This window comes from Crinia signifera, chromosome 2 (genome assembly GCF_055691185.1).
Source record: "Crinia signifera chromosome 2, ASM5569118v1, whole genome shotgun sequence".
Taxonomy (NCBI): domain Eukaryota; kingdom Metazoa; phylum Chordata; class Amphibia; order Anura; family Myobatrachidae; genus Crinia; species Crinia signifera.
This window is the reverse complement of record NC_139218.1, coordinates 311,307,069-311,329,801: the sequence shown is the minus strand read 5'-3', so window position 1 is coordinate 311,329,801 and position 22,733 is coordinate 311,307,069. Positions and strand designations below refer to the sequence as shown.

The window sequence follows — 22,733 nt, the reverse complement described above, 5'->3', positions numbered from 1 at the left end:
ATGCGCACTCCTGCGGGTCGCGAGGCCAGCCCACGTGCTGTACGTCTCATCCGTCGGCTCTCATTACAGTTGATTGAGCGATCGTATGTGCTTTTAAGCACATAGATCACTTGTTCAGATGCTCCACGCCCTGCATACGATCAGGTTGTATGCAGGTCGTCCTGATGTATGGCCAGCTTTACTCTCTCTGGACATGTTACATATGCCCCACCTGCAGTGCACATGGTTTTGCCCGTCTTAAAAACAAAATTGTCCTGCGATAATGTCTGAATTAGGCCCTATAACTAGAGCTGAACAACATCTCTGGGAACTACATTTGCTAAATTACTCTCCAGGCTCCAACATAAAGTAGACCTGTGACACCAGCACAACCTAATCTAAACATAAAACAACTGCTTTGACTTGTGTACAGCACAGAAGCTTTGCCTTGTGTCCAGCACAGATGCTGGGCTCACAGAAATAATTCTCGGATTAAGATCTGTATAAAAAAAGATGCAGCATTGGATCATCTTGGTGAACGTCTGTCATCTCTGTAACGCTTGGGTATTTCAGGATGGTCAGGAAATACACGTTTCCAGGGTATGTGAAGCTGTGTTAGAAGACGGAACCTTGCCTCAGAAGTCCTTGAAATTAGGGCAGACACCCTTTTGTTTCTGAAAACGCTGCCCATCACCATCCTGTCTACACCCCCAAACGTAGACAACATGTTAATCATGTTGCTCCCTACTGTAATCGCATCCACAGATCTGCACATGCGGAGACCAAAATTCATCAGAGGTGTGTAATCATATTTATATCTCTGAATCAGGCTCTGCAAAAAACTGCTCCTCGTCTTCTGACTCATGCCAGCTTACAGGACCATATTCTATACACATACATACAACGCATGTCTTTGTTATTCCCATCACAAGGGGCACAGAGCAGACATCTACTATGATTTGGTGTTTGTCCTTTGCCCGTTCTTCAAATGCTCTCTGTTCCACTGAGCAAAGTTTCCCCCTCCCATGTAACATAATTACCCTGCAGCTTTGCTTTCAATTCTGATGCCTGGCTTTATATGTCAGGCTGTTGAATGGCAAGGAGACTGTAGGAATATTATTTATAAGAAGGCAGTGTTTCCATGCCCATGGTCAGCATGTCAGATGCAGATTAACACCTGTTTCATGCCGGAATGATGAATGTGCTTGAATACGGCATTCTGTTATGAGATGCTTGGAGGTGGGTGTATTCTGGGGGTAATGTTTGCTTTCATTTAGATTCAATCAGATGAGATGAGAAGGCTTGCAGTTACTTACTTACATATATAAAAAATGTGTTCTATTTCTCAGTGCAGTCTTAGCACCAGCAGACTCAGGGCCTTATTCTAGTTCACTCTTTCTGACAAAATCCTTCTTAGATGGACAAAACCATGTTCACTGCAGGGGGGCAGATATAACATGTGCAGAGAGAATTAGATTTGGGTGAGTTATTTTGTTTCTGTGCAGGGTAAATACTGGCTGCTTTATTTTTACACTGCAATATAGATCTCACTTTGAAGTAAAACCCCACCCAAATCTAATTCTCTCTGCACAAGTAACATCTGTCCCACCTGCAGTGCACATGGTTTTGTCCATCTAAGAAGGATTTTGTAAGAAAGAGTGAACTAGAATAAGGCCCTCAGAGTATAATCCTATCACACCAACTAACTGAATATTGTAGAATGATACGAACCCCCCCGAGCTCTGTCTATGGACTTTGATTTTTTTTTTTTTAAATAGCTTTTCTTATTTCTTACATGTGGATCTACTTTTTCTAATGCGGGCCATATGACTATTTTCAGGCGCAGATCTGATCCAATGAATGACAATCTGTGGTGGAACCGGGGAAGTGTAGTAGAGTATAATCCTGTTTCATAAAGGAATTGCATTTCAAAGTCTGACACATCAGTCTGGTATGGGTCATAGGATCCACTGTATGAAGGGCGACATACATTAGGGCTTAGGTCGACACATGGAATATGTTGACATGGTCGGAAGGTGGACACAAGCATTAGGTCAATAGCCAAAAGGTTGACATGAGTTTTTCACATTTTTGTCCTGAATTTCAATGAAAGTCGACATGAACCATGTATTAGTTTAGTGGATGGAAGGGTATGAACCTACTGCCTGTTGGCACAAATTGGGTCCCAAAAAAAATTAGAAAAACTAATTTCAACCTTTTGACTCATTTCAACCTAATGCTTATGTCAACCTTCTGACACTGTCAACCTCGAGCCATATTGACCTAGCGAGCATATCCCTATCAGTATTGTACTGTACAATTTACAATATGTTCTTTTATTCTTTCATTTACCAACCAGTCCTAGATTGGCATCCCTAAAAGAAAACGGTACTTTTCACCCCCACATTTACTGTACTTACAAGGGGGAGCTGGGCAGGCGGAAGCTTTGTGGGTGATATGGGGGCTGGGGAGGCAGTCTGAGGGGGGGGGGGGGTTATGTGCCTCTGGGATCGCAGATCAGGAGGTGGGGGGCACAGGTCGGGTGCCGCTGGGAGTGCAGGCCAGAAGGTGGAGGGGTTATGATGGCATAGGTGTGGCCTGCGTAGTGAGACTTATGACCAAGTCACGCTGCACAGGCCGCACACCGGGTTCGGGAGCAGCTAGGCAGCGTCTGAGCGGGTGCTAATCCCGAAATCCCGGGATTGGATTCTCCAATTCTAGGATTGAAAACTCGTACATTTTGGGACCAGATCCCTGGATCCCGCCGATCCCAATCCCTGGATTGGCCACCCTACTTGCAATGTATAAAACCAGTAGTACAATTCAATAACATTTTTAACGTAGCTATACAGATACACCTATCCTTTTTGCACCGCTACCACACACGTATTGGCCATATTGGATGCGATACATTTTGGGTGCGATGAAGTAAGTTTAATTTATATAGTGCGCTTTCTCCAACAGGACTCAAGGCACTGCTGACGGCTACACATATGTCTTATCTTATGTGATGCTATCCGACTTGTGACTCTAATCCAATGCGCACGGGACCGTGGATCGGATGTCATACAAATGCAATTTGCGACATTTGCACCTGATTTCTCGGCCTGATCTGCCGGAATCTGGGCCAAATTGCATAGTGTATGGGACCTTAAGACGCTCTACCACGGGCAATGATTCCTGATTGAGTAAGGAATTCACTAATAATATACAGAGTACTATACTTTTCCTGACTTTAATGTGCTAATAATGTTGTGCTAAGTAGGAATAGTATTTCTGTTGTAAAGGAATTGGTATAATGTGCCAGGCATTGTGCATATTTTAAGAGAAAGTTGCACTACAGGGGACTATTTGGCAGGTTTGAGGATAGCTGTATGTGGACATATCTGTATACATTTGCTCAAATGGCCCCAAATAGGCCAGTTGAGCAAAACGCAGACTTTCCAACTTTTGTTTTAGAAAAATGTGCTGCCTCTGCATTATTAGTATTAAATAAAGTACACTGAGAAGACTGATACTGTATTTAGTAGCACCAAGAGAGGGGGGTACTACTTACTTGGGCCCAGGTCTGATGGAGGGGCCCCCATTATCTGGCAGCAGCTCTCAACCCAGCACTGCTGTGTGCTGGGCTGCAGTGTGAGCAGAGAGGAGCTTACAGTACTATTTTTACTGTATTTTTTTTTATTGTGCATGGCCACACCTTCAGTGATTAGGCCATGCCCCCTGAATAGTAGCTGGGCCCTGCCAGGCTCTCTACTGCCAACTTAATTGCTAATCCGGGTTAAAAGGCAAAATACTTGCTTAGCACATCAATATGCTTAAACTGGGTCTTTAAAACAATTCCTTAAACCAAGTATTAATCGAGTGTGCCGGTACACTGTGAGGGACTTTGTATGTAGCTACAATGCTAGTGTACAAATGATACTGGGTCCGCCTGCTCTTGGAGACCCATACTGGAAACACTAATATTTGTGCTTACATATGATAGCACTATCCGAAGCATATCCAATGAGGTGTCCTGTTAGAATTTTTATACCTGATTCTCAGTAGTTTATGTAGTCGTTTTTGCTTGTTAATGGTGTACATTAGCATGCCAGCATACTTTAACATTAAGTAGTAGGGTGTATTAATCATTTCAATTATTTTGGCAAAAGGAAATATTCATTCTGTGACCAGGTTGCTTTTAACATTTTCCATAAAACCAATTATTAAGTAATGTTCTTTGCTGCAGTGCTTCATTAAAAAAAAAAGATAACTTAATCCAAAATTGAAATCAGAGGCATTGTTCAAGAAAAGAATGTGAGAAGAACCGAGTGTATTTCTTTTGTGAACATCTGTTTCTCATAATGGCATTCTCTCGCCTCCCAAGGAACACAGGATTGTATTATAAAATGATAGAATGCATGAAAATAATCAGTCCTAAATAGTACCGCAACAAGCACAATCTCTAGATAAGACACCGCAATTTCCTATATGTTTATCTTAACGGAGATAATTTATACGCAGAACATCTCACACATGTTTTACGGCCTTTTGCACTTTGCCACTCAATTTTCATCCTATATTACAGACTGCACAATTCATTTGGGAGAAGTAATTTCCATCCCTGCATACTAATCGATTTTCTCACAAACACCTGCTATCAGTTATGGTAATAAAAATGTCATTTTAAATTGAAAACAGTCCAAATGGAGCATCCCAGGGAAATGACTTAAGTGTCATTCAATGCTACTAATGCGGTAATGTTCTAGTGTTACCAGTACACTTTTTCATATCAGCATTTACATTTTTATACAGTTTTAGTCATTATATTTCTCCTTCAACTGGTGACTGCCGCAAAGCTGTTGGCACTAAGAGATAAAGTGTCAGTACAAGTAGGCATTTTTTAATGGTTCTCTTAAATCCAGACTGCCATAAAAACAATATAATTCCGAGAAAACAATCATATAAAAAAAGATTGAAAAATACTGTTTTTATTTTTATTTTGTAAAGTCTGTTTTTCGTTGTCTGTAACTATATGCTTGTAAACTTGTTAGAAGTTTGGTTAAAGGGATAGCACACACACAAATGCTCATTCACATTTATAGAGGTTGTCTATATTCAATTGTTTAATATTTAATTGTATTAAGCTACTTAGAGGTAGCAGCTTGGCACAGCTACTTATATGTAATTTATTCTTGAAGAGGCTAGTGGAATGTTGGGTATGGAGGAAGAGAAAAATATATAACTTCGGTCCTAGGTCTGGGGTCACTGACATACGAACTAACTTTGTTGCATGAGGAATATTGAAGTCACAGGATGCATGGGATATATGATTCTCTATACTCTCTGTGTTAACTTTGTTTTCTCTAAACGTTGCAATACTTGTCTCTATAAATTTAAATATAGCTTTCATTAATGAACGTCTTAAAGACCACACGTTCCTTCCAATGCTTCTTCCATGTTTACAAAAGGGAAAAAAGGGATGTACCAGCGCCGGCTGTATATAGTGAATAAAGATGAACAGTTTTCTAAATAAATTGTTTTAATATAATATAATACAAAATAAAATATATTAAAATATATAGAACTCCATAAATAAACATTAATTCATAGACCATGTTAAAACGGATATTTCACAGAGCATCTTACCACTATTGATGAGTTGTATGATGGGCTATGGTAGGTCTCCAATGACTGTGTAACGAAAAGATAATCACCAGGTGGCCAGCAGTCCCAGGGGTTTTACGTGGAAGAATAGAAGCAGATGTATTGTCCACAGTCCCAAACGGTATTTGAGGTAAACCTGGATGCACTTCAGAAAAAGTCGCCTTTGATCAGCCTCCGGATAAAGGTGGACAGGAGAATATAGACCAGGGTTGGGCATCTGCGGCCCTCCAGATGTTGAGGAACTACACATCCCAGGATGCTTTGCATTAGTTTTGCTATGTGGCCATGCTGAAACTGATGCAAGGCATGCTGGGATGTGTAGTTCCTCAACATCTGGAGGGCCGCAATTGCCCAGCCCTGATATAGACCAAAGCCCCAATGGTGGAAAGTTCTTGTATATAAATAATCAATTTGAGTGGTGGTATAGCTCTGGATAAGCAGCTCAACACGTTTCCATGAGGTAAATCCCCCAGCTTCTCCTGAAGCTGTGGACACTACCATCTACTTCTATTCTTCCACGTAAAACCCTTGGGACTGCTGGCCACCTGGTGATTATCTTGTCGCTACACAGTCATTGGAGACCTACCATAGCCCATCATAAAACTCCTCAATAGTGGTAACATGCTCTGTGAAATATCCGTTTTAACATTGTCTATGAATTAATGTTTCTGTATGGAATTCCATATATTTAATTTTTTTATTTTATATTATATTAAAAAATTTATTTAGAAATAATAACGCTTTTTTTTTTCTTCTTCCATGTTTACACTTATCTCTGTGTGTGCTGACTTGCGTGCAACCTTGAAACAGCCCCAATATACCGTATGCGATGCATTCGGAAAATGGGCAGTTATAGGCAAGTTATATCTATCCCTGTCTGGTTGAATATTTGTTAAAAAGTTAAAGGTACTTTTGTGGCTGCTTTCAATGTTTCTAAACATGCATTTTCTTTACTGATTAATGTATTACCGAATGTGTCAGTTACCTTTGATATAGATCTAAAGCGCCAAGATTAAACCTAAGCATAGAGTCACCAGCAATTGCATAATTGGTAACTAGCTAATGCTGCATTTTGTAACTCTGTTAGGATAAGTGAACCTATTGGATTATTTTATGAATACATTTTTTATTATTTTGGGTATCATGTCCTCATTAAAATCAATTAAACAAAGTTGTATTCCTTTTCCCATGATTCCAGCTCTAGCTGCCCAAGCTTATGCACTGAAGGAAGAGAATGACAGCCTGCGGTGGCAGTTGGATGCTTACAGGAATGAAGTAGAACTTCTGAAACAAGACAAAGGACATCATGCAAGAACAGAGGAAAGCCTGACCAAGGATCAGCAGCTGCAGTTCTTACAGCAAGCAATGCAAAATATGCAACAAGTAAGTTAGTCTATGCAAAAGCAAAGAAATTGGCAGCAATTGTATAGTTAACCACCATGTATGCAATTTGGTCTGTTTTGTGAGTTAAACCGCAATCTACAAAAAGCAAGCAATGCCATTGTTTCGTATTTCTATGGGCAGTATTCAATGTGAATAATTCTCCGTGCATGGCGAGAGATTTTTTCTCTCGCCATGCACTCGCCCTGTTCTGGAGGGCTCGCTGCCACTCCTGCTCCCTCTATTCAATGTGGTTAAGACTCGCCGCCACTCGCGGCGAGTCTTAACCCCTGCAGCGGACGAGCGTCCGCGGCAGGGAGCCGTAGGACGGTGGCAGCCAGAGAGATTAAAGTCTCCCTGGCTGCCCCAGAACATATGTGGAGGGGAGGGGGCTCCCCCGGACCCAGGCAGCACAAGCTGCCCCCCCCCCACCCCTATAGCCAGCGGGGGGACCCAGTATTCACTGCACCCGATCGTGCATATGTAATGATCGGATGCAGTGAATATATGAATATCTAATGAGCTGCTCGAGCGCTCCGGCCCCCTGCTGGCTGCTCTGTTTTTTTTTAGTTTTTTTTATTAAATATATATTCATGTGCTATAAGCACATGAATAAAAATAACATGCCCCTTCACAGAAAAAAAATCCTGATTTTTGTACACCAAAATTTAAAAAAAAAACCTTTTAGTTTGAAAGTTCACATTCCAGCTCTCCATGAAAAGATGTAGAATTGCTACACGGAGAGAGACGGCGAAAATCACTTAGAAAGACGGCGAATATTTCACATTGAATAGGGTTGCTCGCTTTTGGAGAGCAAAATGCTCCGTCCAAGGCGAAAAAAGCACATATTCGCCATAAAACAGGGCGAATTTTTCTCATTGAATACTGCCCTATGTACCAAAGGCTGTATGTTATTATGTTGCGTTATATACATAAAGTAACTGTAGGATTTATAGATGACTACATAAGCCCTACATATTGTTTTACTTTGCTGCAACTGCTTTGTATATTAGGAAGCTTATATTTTTCTAACAGGTTAGACACAAAGTGACTGGTACTGTAACTTGACAGACTTGATTTGCAGAAAGGCACCATGTGAATTCTTTAACTTGTACAGAGACTCAAAGTCAGTTATGTGGCAGTAGCTAAAATCACTGCAGTCTCAATTTGTTGAACTATTTTAGACAAACCCATTAAGTCATGGTTCCCAATCATCTCAGTAGTAATGCATTGCCTCCATGTCCTCTCTGGTAATGCATTTCCTCTATGTGCTCTCTGGTAATGCATTTCCTCCATGTGCTCTCTGGTAATGCATTTCCTCCATGTGCTCTCTGGTAATGCATTTCCTCCATGTGCTCTCTGGTAATGCATTTCCTCCATGTGCTCTCTGGTAATGCATTTCCTCCATGTGCTCAGTAGTATCGCAACCCCCCCCCCCCCCCCCCCTCATATCCTTTTTAGTAATGCATTCCCCCATTCCCTCTCTTAACAAACTGCCCGATTTAACTCTGTAGTAACACATTCCCCCATCACCTCTCTGGTAATGCATTCCCCATTATCTCTCTGGTAATATATTCCCCCATCTCCTCTGTAGCAACGCATTCCCCCCATATGCTATCTAGTAATGCATTCCCCATATCCCCTCTGTAGTAACCCATTTCCCCTAATTACCTCTGCAAAAACACAATGTTACCCTATCACCTCTGTGTTAATACATTATGAAGACTGGAGTATAGAAACATTTACAAAAAATCTTGTATCAACTTGTAACTTTAGATTAGTACTTGTACAGATATGTCGTCATACATCTGGCCTCATAATGTCCAGACACCTGGCGCTGGTCCGCCACCGTATCCTGAGCAATTTTGTGTCCAGGTTTTTCAAAGATGCATATTAGTCACATTGCAATGCGAGTAGGGCGCACACTAAAAGCCGGATCCATCTGACTGGAATAGAATATACCCCTAAGCAATACTGCAAACCCTCCCACCGCTACAGGACACTTTTATTTTTAACCTTCACTGTTTAACAAGCCATTGAAAGATTTACATATATATTTTGAAAATACTATTTTTTTTTTTTTAATACAGTCTAGCCCCATACACACAGGGCGATTTCAGCCATAGTCCCCGGGTATATGGCAACTCAGTGTGTACAGAGTGAATGTCGCCGGTAGCGTTTTCCCGCGACAAGCCCTGGGGTGTTCGGCATCCCCTGGCAGAGGGTCTCCTGTTTATCAGCGACCATCTGATGAAAACTGGACACGGAGCAATATATTTGGTCAGCGATCATATTGCTCCATGTATATGGAGCTGTAGTCTATTTAGATTTTCTGGTTTATTTAGGCAGACCCACTGGGTCCAGAGACAATGTACATACAATCAGGAGGTACATATATATATTACTAGTCTTAAGAATATAACATATAATTGGGTAACCAGATAATACAAGCAAATCAATGTTCGGAGCTAATCTAACCACATGAGGACTAGCAAGTGACATTATCTAGCTGGCAGTGACTGAACTGAATAAAACTTGATCTCATCAACAGTTTAATTTTTCCATGCAAGGTTCACTGTAGGTATGATATCTTAATGCATAGGATTGAGGAGATTTAATCACACAGCCTATTACTGAACACGATGACAGGTACTGCCTGAAGTTTACATAAGATTTAAAGTCTTTTTCCCTGGATATATTCTACAAGCTGCTGAGCCATTTATTCTACTGCACGTGTGTAATTGATATGTAGTGAGCATATGTGACGTACAGGTTTAAGTACCTGTTTATATTACACTGGGGAACAGTCAATCTGTTGTCAGGGATTGAAGAGCCGATTTAGATTCATTTTGAGCTCCTGATCATGAATATGCCATGCTTATTTTTTAATTGTCTCTATTTTTTGAGAAATGCATAGGTCTTTTATATTTCTGAAAATTAAATTAAACAATGTTAACAAGTAATTGGCAATCATGTGACAATCCCACAGTCCTATATATATTTCTTTCTTTAATTCACTACCTGAATATCCTGGTGGAACCATTCATCCTGTTCTTCTCCTAGATTGGACAGGAAGTGATCTAAATGGCTGTGCAAAAAATGTACTTTAATACTCATGTTGGCACCTGCTTTGTCAAAACATTTTAATATATTGGACTAATTCCTGATAGTCGTCTGCTTTGTGATTGCCTAAAATTTTTGAATAAAAGACATAACTCCATGCTCCATGTAAAACGAAATGGGATCATTGGTTGACACCGTTGGGTCAACATAATAAAAGGTTGACAGGGGTATAGGTCGATATGGGTCTAGGTCGACATGGGTCAAGGTCAACACATGTGTTAGGTCAACAGTCAAAAGGTCGACATGGGGTTTTGCACTGGTTTTTTTTTACCCGAATTTCGACAAAGTCAACATGGACACAGTTTGCAGTGAACCGCGACCTTCTGCATGGCTTGCTGCGCTCGCCATGCTTCGGGCATGGTGCCTCGCTACGCTCGGCACACTATTTTATTCTCCCACCACGTGCTAGTGGATGGTAGGGCCTGAAATACCGCCTATCTGCACATGTCAGCTCAGTGAAAAACCCCATGACGACCTTTTTACTTTCGACCTAACGCATGTGTCGTCCTTTTCCCATGTCCACCTTGACCCATGTCGAACTAGACCCCTGTCAACCTTCCAGTATGTCGACCATCTTATGGTCGACCCATCGACCACATGCTTCAGATTCAGTTTCATGTGGTACAATTTGGATCCTTCACCAGTTTCTGTATCTGTAGGCCATCAAAAAATCATGTCTTTAATTTTTCAATACGGACAGATGGAAATCTTCCACATATATACGTGAAACAAACAACAGACTTGTCCAATGCGTTTACACATTGTTTCATTAAACCAGTTTGATATGGAGAGACTCATGAATAATGTTGGCTTCTCCTACTTTTATGACTTCTTGGAGGCCATAAGGTTTGCTGGCAATGCTTTTGTTTTGCACAGGGTACTTCGTATGTCCACTTTGCTGACCAAGAACATTTACCATTTTTAAATCAACAGTCTACTGATCCGGAAAATAAGCATTTTTTTCTAAAACTAACTTAATATTTTCATACTATTCTTTTTGTCAATGTTTTGTTGAATGGCCAATAGAAATCAATATACAGGGGGTGAAGGAATGACCCTTCAGGTAGGATTTGCGCTAAGGGGGAGCAGCTTGATGTACAAATTTAGATATAATGGGAGATTGTGTAGACACAATTTTGGGTCAAGCGCTAGGGAAGAAGGGTGAGGACAGACTTGGGAGCACAAACAATTTGTAGGGAGAGGTGCACACACATGCGATTAGCTTTGTAGGAAAGGAGTGGAAGCGTAAGAAAATAAATAAAATAAAAGCTGGAAAGAAATGAGGAAGAAGAGAGGAGGATAAATGGTGAAAAAAATAATGAAATAAAAATAAAAAAATAAAAAATAAATAAAAATAATACATCAAAATCAAAGTAAAAATAAAAATAAAACAATAATAAAAACGTAAAAAAATAAAATCAAAGACCAATATGTTTACACACTTTTGTGTTGATGTGGGAGCAACAGAGTCTTGGGAGAAGCTGTCCCTATCTTACCCTGATGTTCTTGCTGAAAGTTAGCAGCGTTTGTGTGAAGCTGCGGGACTTCGCGGCCGGGTGCTGTGACGTCACCCGCCGGCTCCGACTTCTTTGTCAGATGTGCGGCAAGGTTCTGGGTGGCTGGAGAAGCTTGGTACTCCTCTCCTGGTGCTCCTTAACGTATCCAACGCGTTTCACACCACATGGATGCTTTTTCAAGGATTTTTACTTTGATTTAGATTTTTATTTATTATTTATTTTTTATTTTTTTATTTTTATTTCATTATTTTTTTCACCATTTATCCTCCTCTCTTCTTCCTCATTTCTTTCCAGCTTTTATTTTATTTATTTTCTTACGCTTCCACTCCTTTCCTGCAAAGCTAATCGCATGTGTGTGCACCTCTCCCTACAAATTGTTTGTGCTCCCAAGTCTGTCCTCACCCTTGTTCCCTAGCGCTTGACCCAAAATTGTGTCTACACAATCTCCCACAATAGAAATCAATGCAAATGTATTCCCAATGTGCAGTAATATGCATTTTAAGCTCCTTTTAGAACTATCCAAGAAGAGCTGCCTGCCTTCTGCTCAATATTTTGGTAAACCCATAATCTGAAGAAATTCAGAAATATTTTTGCAATACACAAGATTGTTATCTTGGCTAAAAAAAATTGGCAGCATGGTTTGCTCTATATTTTTATACAACGTTATAGTAACATCCGTCTCAAGTCATTTAGTTCCTTTTGAGAAAATTTGTTTGAAGTAGAGGAAGAACTTTCTTCAAACTTACTTTTATCTGTGTAGTGACTTGCACTGGATGAAATGAACAGGTACTTTTGTATTATCACGGCGCCCCCGATATTAAGTCGCACGACTTTTGATCGCATCGCATGGCATAAACCCGATGCACAGCGATTTAAAATTGTATAAGCCCCCTATACGATTTTAAATTGTTTAAGCAATGTTAAATGCACCCCCACGCCACCCCCAGTATGAACGCCAACCCGAAGCGTGGCGAGCGCAGCGGTACGCGTCCTCTGACCTTTTCATACCCCCACTATCCACGTCGGTGTGGAGTTGATAGTGTGGCGAGCCACCGAGCTCGAAGCGTGGTGAGCGCACGCGTATTACTTTACATGTATTCCGCGTCCCCTCGCTGCACTCGCCACGCTTCAGGCTCGGTGTCTCGATGCGCTCGCCACACTATATAAAATCAGCTTCACGCCGACGTGGATAGTGGGGGTATGAAAAGGTCGGAGGACGCGTACCGCCACCGCTCGCCACGCTTCGGGTTTACGTTCATAGTGGTGGTGGCGTGGGGGTGCATTTAACATTGTAAGCCCCCATTAGGGTGCTTATACAATTTAAAATCGCATCGCATCGCATTGTATGCCATATACAATGCTATACAATTTTAACATTGTATGACATGGGGGGAAATCTCGTCGCATCGCATGCCTTATGGTCTGCGATGCGATGGGGGCCGTGATAGTACACAAGTACCAATTAACATTTCCACATCATATTCAACTTCGAAACAAAAACGTAATGATGGTACAGGTAAGGCTATGCCTATGTGGTATTTGGTTGTTTTGGGAATTCATACTTTGGTATTACCAATTTGCATTGGTACTTGTGTATTTGCAGGGCGCCCAATTTACATACGTACGGCACCCAGTGGCGTAAGTTCCCACAATGTGCCCGGAGGCAGCATTGATAGTGGTGCCCCCCAACCCCCAGTATTTGGGGCCACCATATATACTACTGTATCTAATAAGAAAATGTTTTATACCCCCTCAACTCTGTCACGCACTTTTCAACCCCTGTACCGCTTACCGCCACATCACAGCCGCACAGTACAGGCTGCATGCCGTTGCCAATTCTGTGCTGCAGGGATCCCATCTCCTACCTCCCTGCAACCTGTGCACCAGCCAATCAGGGTGCCGCAGGCTGCAGTTTAAAATTTCATTGTACAGTTGAGCCGTTGCTCAGCTGTTCATACTTGCGGCTGTCAGTGCATGCGCCGTGCCCGCTCTGCAGAGAGAGAGAACTGATAGAGGGAGCACAGCAGCACGGATATGATACGTAATAGAGATCCAATCCACGGCGAGTCACACACACACACACACGCGCGCGGAGAGGGCGTTCAGTGTAAGTGTCCTGGGGATACTTACCCCCAGATCCCTCCGTGCACTGATGCAGAGACCTTAAATCCCCCAGCGGAGGAATCTGGGAATCTGCATTAGTGACCCTGGACTGATGCCTGCTCTCTGTGCCCCTCCTGATGGCTAACGCCCGGCGGCAAAAGTCTCCAGTGCCTCCTGGAGTTACGCCACTGACGGCACTGTAGGAAAATCGCATCGCATGCAATTTTGCTGTGCAATGCAATGTGATTTTCCTTAGTTAATTTTTAGTGCACCCCTGCCAGTGGATGGCATGGTATTTGTGGTGCGATGCGATTTTTTATTGTATAAGCACCCATGAGATCCACATCACCCTGAAGCGTGCCGAGCGCACGCGGTTACGCGTCCTCCCAACCTTTTCATACCCCCACTATCCACATCGGCGTGGAGTTGATTGTGGCAAGCCATCGAGACCGAAGCATGGCGAGCAGACGCGGAATACATGTAAAGTTATTCGCAGGGCTCGCCACGCTTCGGGCTCGGTGGCTCGCTGTGCTCGCCTCACTTTATAAGATCAACTCCACGCCGACGTGGATAGTGAGGGTATGAAAAGGTTGCCACTCTTCGGGGTGACATGGATAGTGGGGGTGTGCTAAATCCCATTGTATCACATAGACATGTACACTGGGGGTGTTGTACTAAATCGCATGCGATTTTGTGTGTGATGCGATGCGATTGGCGGTCAGAGTGCAGTGAAGACATTAACTAGTGAGATCGCATCACATCGGGCGATGCGATTTCACTACGCAGAATAGCCCACTAAGCAAATAGCTTAGTGAGCGCCCTGCAAATACACAAGTACCTTTGCATTTCTTAAGTCTCAAACATGACTACCAGCTACGTTATCACAAATAAAACAAACTCTTATTATTGTTGAAAGAAGGTAGTTTTTAAAAAAGCAAAACTAAGTCAATTATTTTGAGTAAAGCAGCCTAGACTAGTAAGGTGCCTCAAATGGAGAAAATAATTGAATTTTAGAATTTTTCATTAATTTGAAAACTGGAACCAATTCAGCAAGGATGCGGGCATTAGGTCGACACAGGAAATAAGTTGACATTCATTAGGTTAGCATGGTTATTAGGTTATCATAAAAAGGTGGGGGGGGGGGGGGGGGGGGTTTAAAGGTTATTTCTCATACTTTACTATCCAAGTGGGCATATAGGGCCTTATTCTAGTTAATTCTTTCTGACAAAATCCTTCTTAGATGGACAAAACCATGTGCACTTCAGGGGGGGAAGATGTAAAATGTGCAGAGAGAATTAGATTTGGGTGAGTTATTTTGTTTCTGTTAATTGAAAATACTGGCTGCTTTATTTTTTACACTACAATATAGATCTCACTTTGAAGTAAACCCCACCCAAATCGAATTATATCTGCACAAGTAACATCTGCCCCACCTGCAGTGCACATGGTTTTGTCCATCTAAGAAGGATTTTGTCAGAAAGAGTGAACTAGAATAAGGCCCATTGTGAGAATATAATAGTGTGCGAGGCACTGTGCCGGAAGCATGGCAAGCTAAGTGGTATACCTTAATGCTGATTGTCACATGGGGCTCTGAATTATACAGTTGTGTCATCATTCCTTATTGATGCAGTTGCCCCAAACAGCCCGTCCAGGTCCAGTGCGACAGTAATGCCGACCATCTTTTTGCATCTTTTTACCTGAAAATGCATCTTGGCCATTATGCAACTAGAACGCACCAGTGACACTTGTATATCTGTGTGCGACTGAGTCTCTGAATCTGCATATGAAGAGCCACTAAATAGAGGCAGCTTTTTTTATGCCAAATGTGTGCTTCATATACAGAGTAAGGAAGAGATTTAGGTACTTATGTAATATCTGGGCTCCCGTTTTTCTTATGAGACCGCATCCCCTCGCGGGGCTCGCTGCGCTCGCCACGCTTCGGGCACGGTGGCTCGCTGCGCTCGCCACACTATATAAAATTAACTCCATGCGTAGTTGGATAGTAAGGGCATGAAAAAATGGGGTGCATTTAACATGGGAGCCCAGATAATACATAAGTACCGAGATTTATTATAGTGACACATCATGAAAACTCCAACCTCCATTAAATCCCTACCAGAACATTAGCCTGTGTGTCTCTTCTCCCACCTAACTCCAGTGATATGCACAAGCTCTCGCTACTGTTGCAAGATCTCCCATGCACCCTGAGACCAGCAGCTGCCACAATTATTTATTATTTATTTACAGTTTCTTATATAGCGCAGCAGATTTGTTGCGCTTTACAATGGTAAACAGTGATAACAACCACGCACAGTGCTTTCCCTGCTGTGGTGTTGCCACTAACACTTCAAATGTTGCCCAGCACAGTGGCTTACTACCTTAGTGATGACAGTGCAAAGCGCACAAGTGATTTAGCACACAATGTCAAAGTCATACATGGGGAGAACCAGTAGCTGCCACACCTGTGTGTCCTACTTCTATCACATTGTACCTTTCTAGGCAAGAATAAACCCATTGCTAGCAGAGTCACCAGGATTCTTGCTCACATGGTGTATTGAGGCTAGTTTTATGAGGACACGTTTGTATATTGGGCAAACAGACCTGTGTTATATTATACAGCTTTAGATAATGCAACCTTCAATTTGCGGGTACACATTTAAGCCAAACCTGTTTGATTACTATATGCAGGTCCTTCCATTGTGCATCCTATATTTTATCATCAATAATCCAAGGTTCTTTTGTATTTATATCCTTATCACTGTCTCTAGGGTGAGAGTGGTAAGCGTTTACTTTCTGCTTCGCTAGTCTAGTCTTGCAGATGTGCACACGTTTGCACCAATTTTAGATTTCAGTTTCCCTAATGAGAAAATGGTATTTTCCTACAGTAATGTATTTTGCCAGCTGTGAAACTGCCACCAGAGCAGTCCATGAGGCTTTAGAGAGACTAATGCCAAAGCAATACATGAGTCTTTAGGGAAGCTACCACCAGAGCAGTCCATGAAGCTATAGAGAAACTACCATCCATGCAGTCTGTGAGGCTTTAGGGAAGCTACCACCAGAGCAGTCCGAGAGGCTTTAGGGAAGCTACCACCAGAGCAGTCCGTGAGGCTTTAGAGAAGCTACCACCAGAGCAGTCCATAAATATTTATAGAAGCTACCACCAGAGCAATCCAGGAGCATTTAGAGAAGCAACCACCAGAGCAATCCAGGAGCATTTAGAGAAGCTACCACCAGAGCAATCCAGGAGCATTTAGAGAAGCTACCACCAGAGCAATCCAGGAGCATTTAGAGAAGCAACCACCAGAGCAATCCAGGAGCATTTAGAGATGCTACCACCAGAGCTGTCCATCCATGAGGCTTTAGAGAGGCTACGATCAGAAAAGTCCATGAGGCTTTAAAGGAATTACCACCTGATGCCTTATTGAGCACAGTGGTATTGCACCATCTGTTTAGGCAGTCCCTCCTTGTCTGCATGCTCAGTGATGTCCCGAATGGTATTTCAGTTCTTCTGAAAGTCAAATGGGGATTCACTGAAATTACTTTATGAATAATCAACTAAAAGTAAATAATTATAATAAATTATACATATCTGAAGTCAATACTTGTGCAAAGTTCTGCAGCCCTAGCCTAGTAAGTGTCCGACTAGCCTATAAATAGCCAACAGCCTTTATGATCTCTAGGATCGGGACATTTTGTAGGAGTACTTTAAAGGAATAGCAGCAATGGCCATTTAATGTTTGTTCATGTTATTGCACGCAAGACTGCATACTCATTAATCACACAAGTCAGAAAATGTGCCTCTTTCATAATGTTGCTATAATTCATTTTTTAAGGAATGTTTCGAAAACATAATGCATTTTCTGTATCTAATTTTTCTCACTAAAACTAGTTATGCAAAATACATCCTCTGAATTCATTTTTCACTGTCACATATTTGTATGTGATCCAGCTGAATCAATACGAGCAATTGTCACTTTCACTTTACTTAAAGCCCTCCTCCCTTTACAGTACTCTATATATTACTTTAGCAAAATGTTGCTTATATTTTGATTTCCTTTTTTTTTTTACTCCTAACTGGTAAATATCTTATTTTTATGCAGTGCCGCAACAACCATTGTTTTTAGACTTTTCTGAATCATTTCTTAGATTTTTCATTTGCGAAACTTCTGCATAGAAAGAGATGAGGTGACTAATAATAACCAATGTTGCTTGTACTAGAACAGTGGTCTCCAACCTTTTTTTGAGCTACTCGCGGCAAAATAAACCACCCGCAGAGCTACTAAAATAAAAAAAAATCTGCCTAATAACCAAATAATGCCCTTTACACATTATGGCACACACTATAATGCCCTGACACACTATGCCAGACACATAACTGCGTGATTGGGTGTAGCCACATGGGGTGCGTCCAATGAAAATGGGGGTATGTTGCACATATGCCCCCAATAGTGCAGTGCCAGATATACATATGCCCAATTAGTGCCAGATACATATATGCTCCCACGGTGCCAGGTATGTCCCCACAGTGCCAGAAACAGGAATACCCCCACGGTGCCCCCACAGTGTTAACAATAAGTATGCCCCCCACAGTGCCAACAAGTATGCCCCCACAGCACCAGGTGTTTCCCAGCAGCAGCACACTCACCATTTTTGCTGCTGCTGCCGGCTAGAGAACTGTTCAGTCATCCGGTCCCCCCTGCAGTGCTGCTGCCGCCGGCGCTGTCTGTCCGGCTGTGTCCTGTGTCTGAGGTCGGCGCCACTGCTTCCCTTTTCAGGGTAGAAATGCACAGTGCACCGCATGTCTCTCCTTCCCCTTATTTCCTTGTGACTGCGCCGTCCGCCAATCAAAGCTTGCGGGCCGTCCCCTGATTGGCTGCCAGCCGCGAGCTCTGATTGGCGGACGCCGCAGTCACAGGGACACACAGTGACGTGCAATGCGCTCTCCTCCCCTCAGGGAAAAGGGAAGCAGCGGTGGCGGACAATGGAGGGGCGGACAGCGGGTGGCGGCGGTTAATGGAGGGGTGCGCGGCGGCAAAGTGGTCGAGCTTACCGGTAGCTTGCGAGCGACGGGTTGGCGACCACTGTACTAGAAGAATCACAGTAAAAAACTGATTGATGGGATTCTATTCAAATTTTACTGTCCACAGGTATTTAAAGGTGCCCATACATGGTACATTTACTGGGTGCAATGAGATGTGCGCATCACATCCCACAGCAAAAAAGTATGTGCTTAACCTACTTTTTGAACTAGATTACATCACATCTAATTCAAAACGCACAGTGCTTTAGCCCATTGATGCAATGCAATCTAGCTCAAACCGCATAGGGCAGTATTCAATGCCGATTTTCGGCATGTGCGGCGAATCCTGTTTAGGATTCTCTGCACATTTGCTGCGTTCCGGAGGGCTTGAGCATTCGCTGCCAGCCCTCCCTGTCGCCCTATTCAACGCCACAGGGGCTCGCTGCCCCTGATGGCGAATTTTAACTGTCGTAGGGAGCCGGGAATTGTGGCAGGCAGGGAGATGGTAGTCTCCCTGCCTGCGCTGGAATGTGTGGGGGGTAAGGAGGGCTCCCGGGGACACGGTCAGTAGCAGCTGCCCCCCCCCCCTGGAGAGCTGGCAGGGGACTCGCGTAGGGAGTCCCCTGCCCCCTGCTCGTGCATATTTAATGAGTGGGAGCAGTGTGAAGTCAATATATGAATATGTAATGAGCGGCTCCCGGCCCCCTGCTGGTTTATGCATTTAAAAAAAAAATAATTATAAGAAACTGAATGCAGTTTCTGGATTCCAGTGAGCACACATCCGGTGGTCCTGCAATGTATGGGCTGTCATTCTAGTATTGATACTATATTGGTTTTGGGGCTGATAACACCCCCATTCATCTTGTCCCAGAGACCGAATATTTTTGGGCAGTGTCCATTTCTTAGCCCAAACTTTATGGCGGCATATTCTTTCCTATACTATCAACCTTTGTGAACACAGATCTCACCTTTGCAGTTTATGTGTTTTTTTTTCTTGTAAGAAGACCCAGTTGGTTTGCTAAATTCAATGCTTTCTAAGCCCCCGATGAAGTAAACTTTCTGACTAAACGCGTGGGGCCCATCTATTGGTGGAAAAACCAGAGCTTTGAAGGATATTCATTCCTTGTTATAGTAAAAGTGTTATTGTACTTTTTATATTGCCCATGGGGCACTTTTTTATGAAACTTGCCTTTTTTTAATTATGTATAATTATTATTAGCGCACTCTGAGCCTCTCTATTTTCATCTCTAAAACTCTCTTGGGTCCCATCTAACAGGGGATCCTCAGAAGTGCTGCTACTGATTCTGTGTGCGCGGTTTGGGTCCCTCTTGTATTTGCATATATATATAATATAGGTATCTTGTCTACTTCTGTGAGATGAGGAGAGCATTTGTTCTTGGTGATGATTTAACTATTCATCTTTGTGTAGTCTTTCTCCTGTCAGCTTCTCCTGGAGCCGAGTATTACAAAGTAGTAGGACTGTGCCTTGTAAGCTGCTGCTGCTCCCCAGGCACCATCCTCCCTGACTCAATCCGGCATGTTTTAATGTCTGATTGAGATTGCCTGAAACACAGCCAAAACTAAAAGGCAAAATCAGGTGGATTAGGGGCTATTCCATCAATCGACCTGGTTTTCGACAGGTCGGAACATTTCGACCTGCCAAAAAAACCCAAGCTAGGATTGAATAGATCGGAACTCCTTCATGTCAATAACTGCCGTCTTTTCTGCAGTTTCGACATCAATTGCATGTATACCACAGTCTTCCTGCAGCCTGGACCCAGAGGGATTAGGGAAGCTGTTATATCCCTTCTCTTCCCAACTGTAGGCACTGCCAAGATTTTGGCTGCAATGGGCAATCTTACCAACCTGTGCTGACTGCACTGCAGTAGCCATGCATCCCCCTCACAGCCAGCAGTGAGTCATGGGTGCTGACTTACAGAGGTGCCACAGCTGATGCACATAGTTTTGGGCTGTGGGGTCAGCAATGGTACCTGAGTGGACCATCGACTCCTGTACCATTGACCAGTGGTTCCTAAACTGGCTGCTGGGGCACCAAAGTGTGCCACAAAGCACTTTCAGGGGTGCAGGAGTTGGATGTGCAGGACAATATCACATGATTCATGGTCGATGTGACAGGCAAAACCAGTGATAATAGCTACAGTCTTAAAATATGTGGAAAAAACAGAAGCAGAACCCTGTCCACCACCACATGACTAAACGTAAGGGTGACAGGTATGCACAATTTAATTACTACTTTTTCACAAGAAAAACCTAATTGGTTTGGTTTGGTTCTGTGATTGAGATGCAGAAAGCAACAGTGGGCCGAGGTCTTATGTGAATGGTTAAACATATTCTGTGCAGTGCTGCATAATATTGTATATGGAAATAATGTGATTGAAGGGTAATACAAATTTATATATTTGCCTGTTATAGGAGAGGTTCATTTGGAATTTCATTCTAAAATTTTAAATTGGGTTAAAGAAAATGTGTTTTGAACAAGCTGATATTTTAAATACATGTATTCATTGTAATGTGTGTAAATGCTAAATACCTTTATGTAAAATGGGACGTATCAGCACCTTTCCACTGTTTTCCGACAAGCTTAAGGGAACATAATTGTATTTAAATGAGTTGGTAATGAGAGTATATATAGGGATACAGGGGATTGGAAAGGAAATTAATAGCTAAGCAGTTAAGTCAGCTGTTTGGATTCAGCTGTAGACAGTTGGTATTGGATAATTAGTATTTGGACTGAAATAATGACATTTGGAATCTCATCTCAGTGCTTGCTATATGTAGTATTTGCTAGCATGTTCACATCGGGAGTATACAGTAGCTTGTGACTCTATTTGATGAAAAACTAAATCGCTGGTGGCCGTCCTTCTGCATCCCCTTCAGGCAATGGGTCACAGGTTTTTCTGATGCCACTGATCACACTGTGCAATAACAGAACCGGTGTTAGAAGCTGACAGGAAGCTGTCTGCTGAAGCGGATATCCTCTTGGATAATTCATTTTGGAGAGCAGGACATGTATTTCAGATCTCGCTACGTGTCACCCTATGCTCACTTTCCCGGATACCTGCTTAATTTTGGATTCATTACCTGCTCCAGGATTTCAGCAAAAAAATTTTTATTCCTGTGGTTTTTCGAAGTATAGCATTTTGCCCTTTAATACGTGAATCTTGTAAAAGGATGTGCTATCCGTCACAATTTTAGATAACAGAAGTGACAATGCTGAGACTAATTGGAGGATTATAAAGGTTCCGTTGCCAGTTCATTGCTGGTAAAGCATAAAAAACACAGATATGTTGTACAAAGATTATCGTAGGTAGAAGTTTTTCATATTAAGAAATCGCACATTGTTTTGGTTTAATTATTTTTTTTTTGTTATTTCATTATAAGCAAATAAAACATTTACATGTTGTATAAATCAGTCACATCATTAAATACATTTCAACAAATCTTATGTAGTATTGTCTTAAGTTCTTTTTCTCTCTGGCCAGGATTCAATGAGAAAAATTTGCCTTGTTTTATGGCGAGTTTGTGCTGTTTTCATGTTGAAAGGAGCATTTTACTCTCCAAAAGTGAACCACCCTATTCAATGTGATATTTTCGCCGTCTTTTTAAGTGATTTTCGCCGTGTCTCTCCGTGTAGCAATTCTCCATCTTTTCATGGAGAACTGGAATGTGAACTTTTAAACTAAAAGGTTTTTTAATTAAATTTTGGTGTAAGAAAATCAGGATTTTTTTTCTGTGAAGGGGCATGTTATTTTTATTCATGTGCTTTTAGCACATGAATATATATTTAATTGAAAAAAAAAATTTACATTTTTTTTTTTTTTTTTTACACAGAGCAGCCAGTAGGGGGCCGGAGCTCTCGAGCCGCTCATTAGATATTCATATATTGACTGCATCCGATCATTACATATGCACGATCGGGTGCAGTGAATACTGGGTCCCCC

At 42.2% G+C, this 22,733-nt stretch overlaps 1 protein-coding gene across 13 annotated transcripts in view; it reads left to right on the top strand.

The window, feature by feature from the left end:
• The window catches only part of ENOX1 (ecto-NOX disulfide-thiol exchanger 1), a 478,832-nt gene that overhangs the window by 418,931 nt on the left and 37,168 nt on the right, over nt 1-22,733 (top strand). For all 13 annotated transcript variants that reach the window (XM_083168953.1, XM_083168947.1, XM_083168950.1 and 10 more), the window contains one exon: nt 6,827-7,011. In XM_083168953.1, the coding sequence (XP_083025079.1) occupies nt 6,827-7,011 (185 nt within the window). The remainder of the gene's footprint in view (nt 1-6,826; nt 7,012-22,733) is intronic.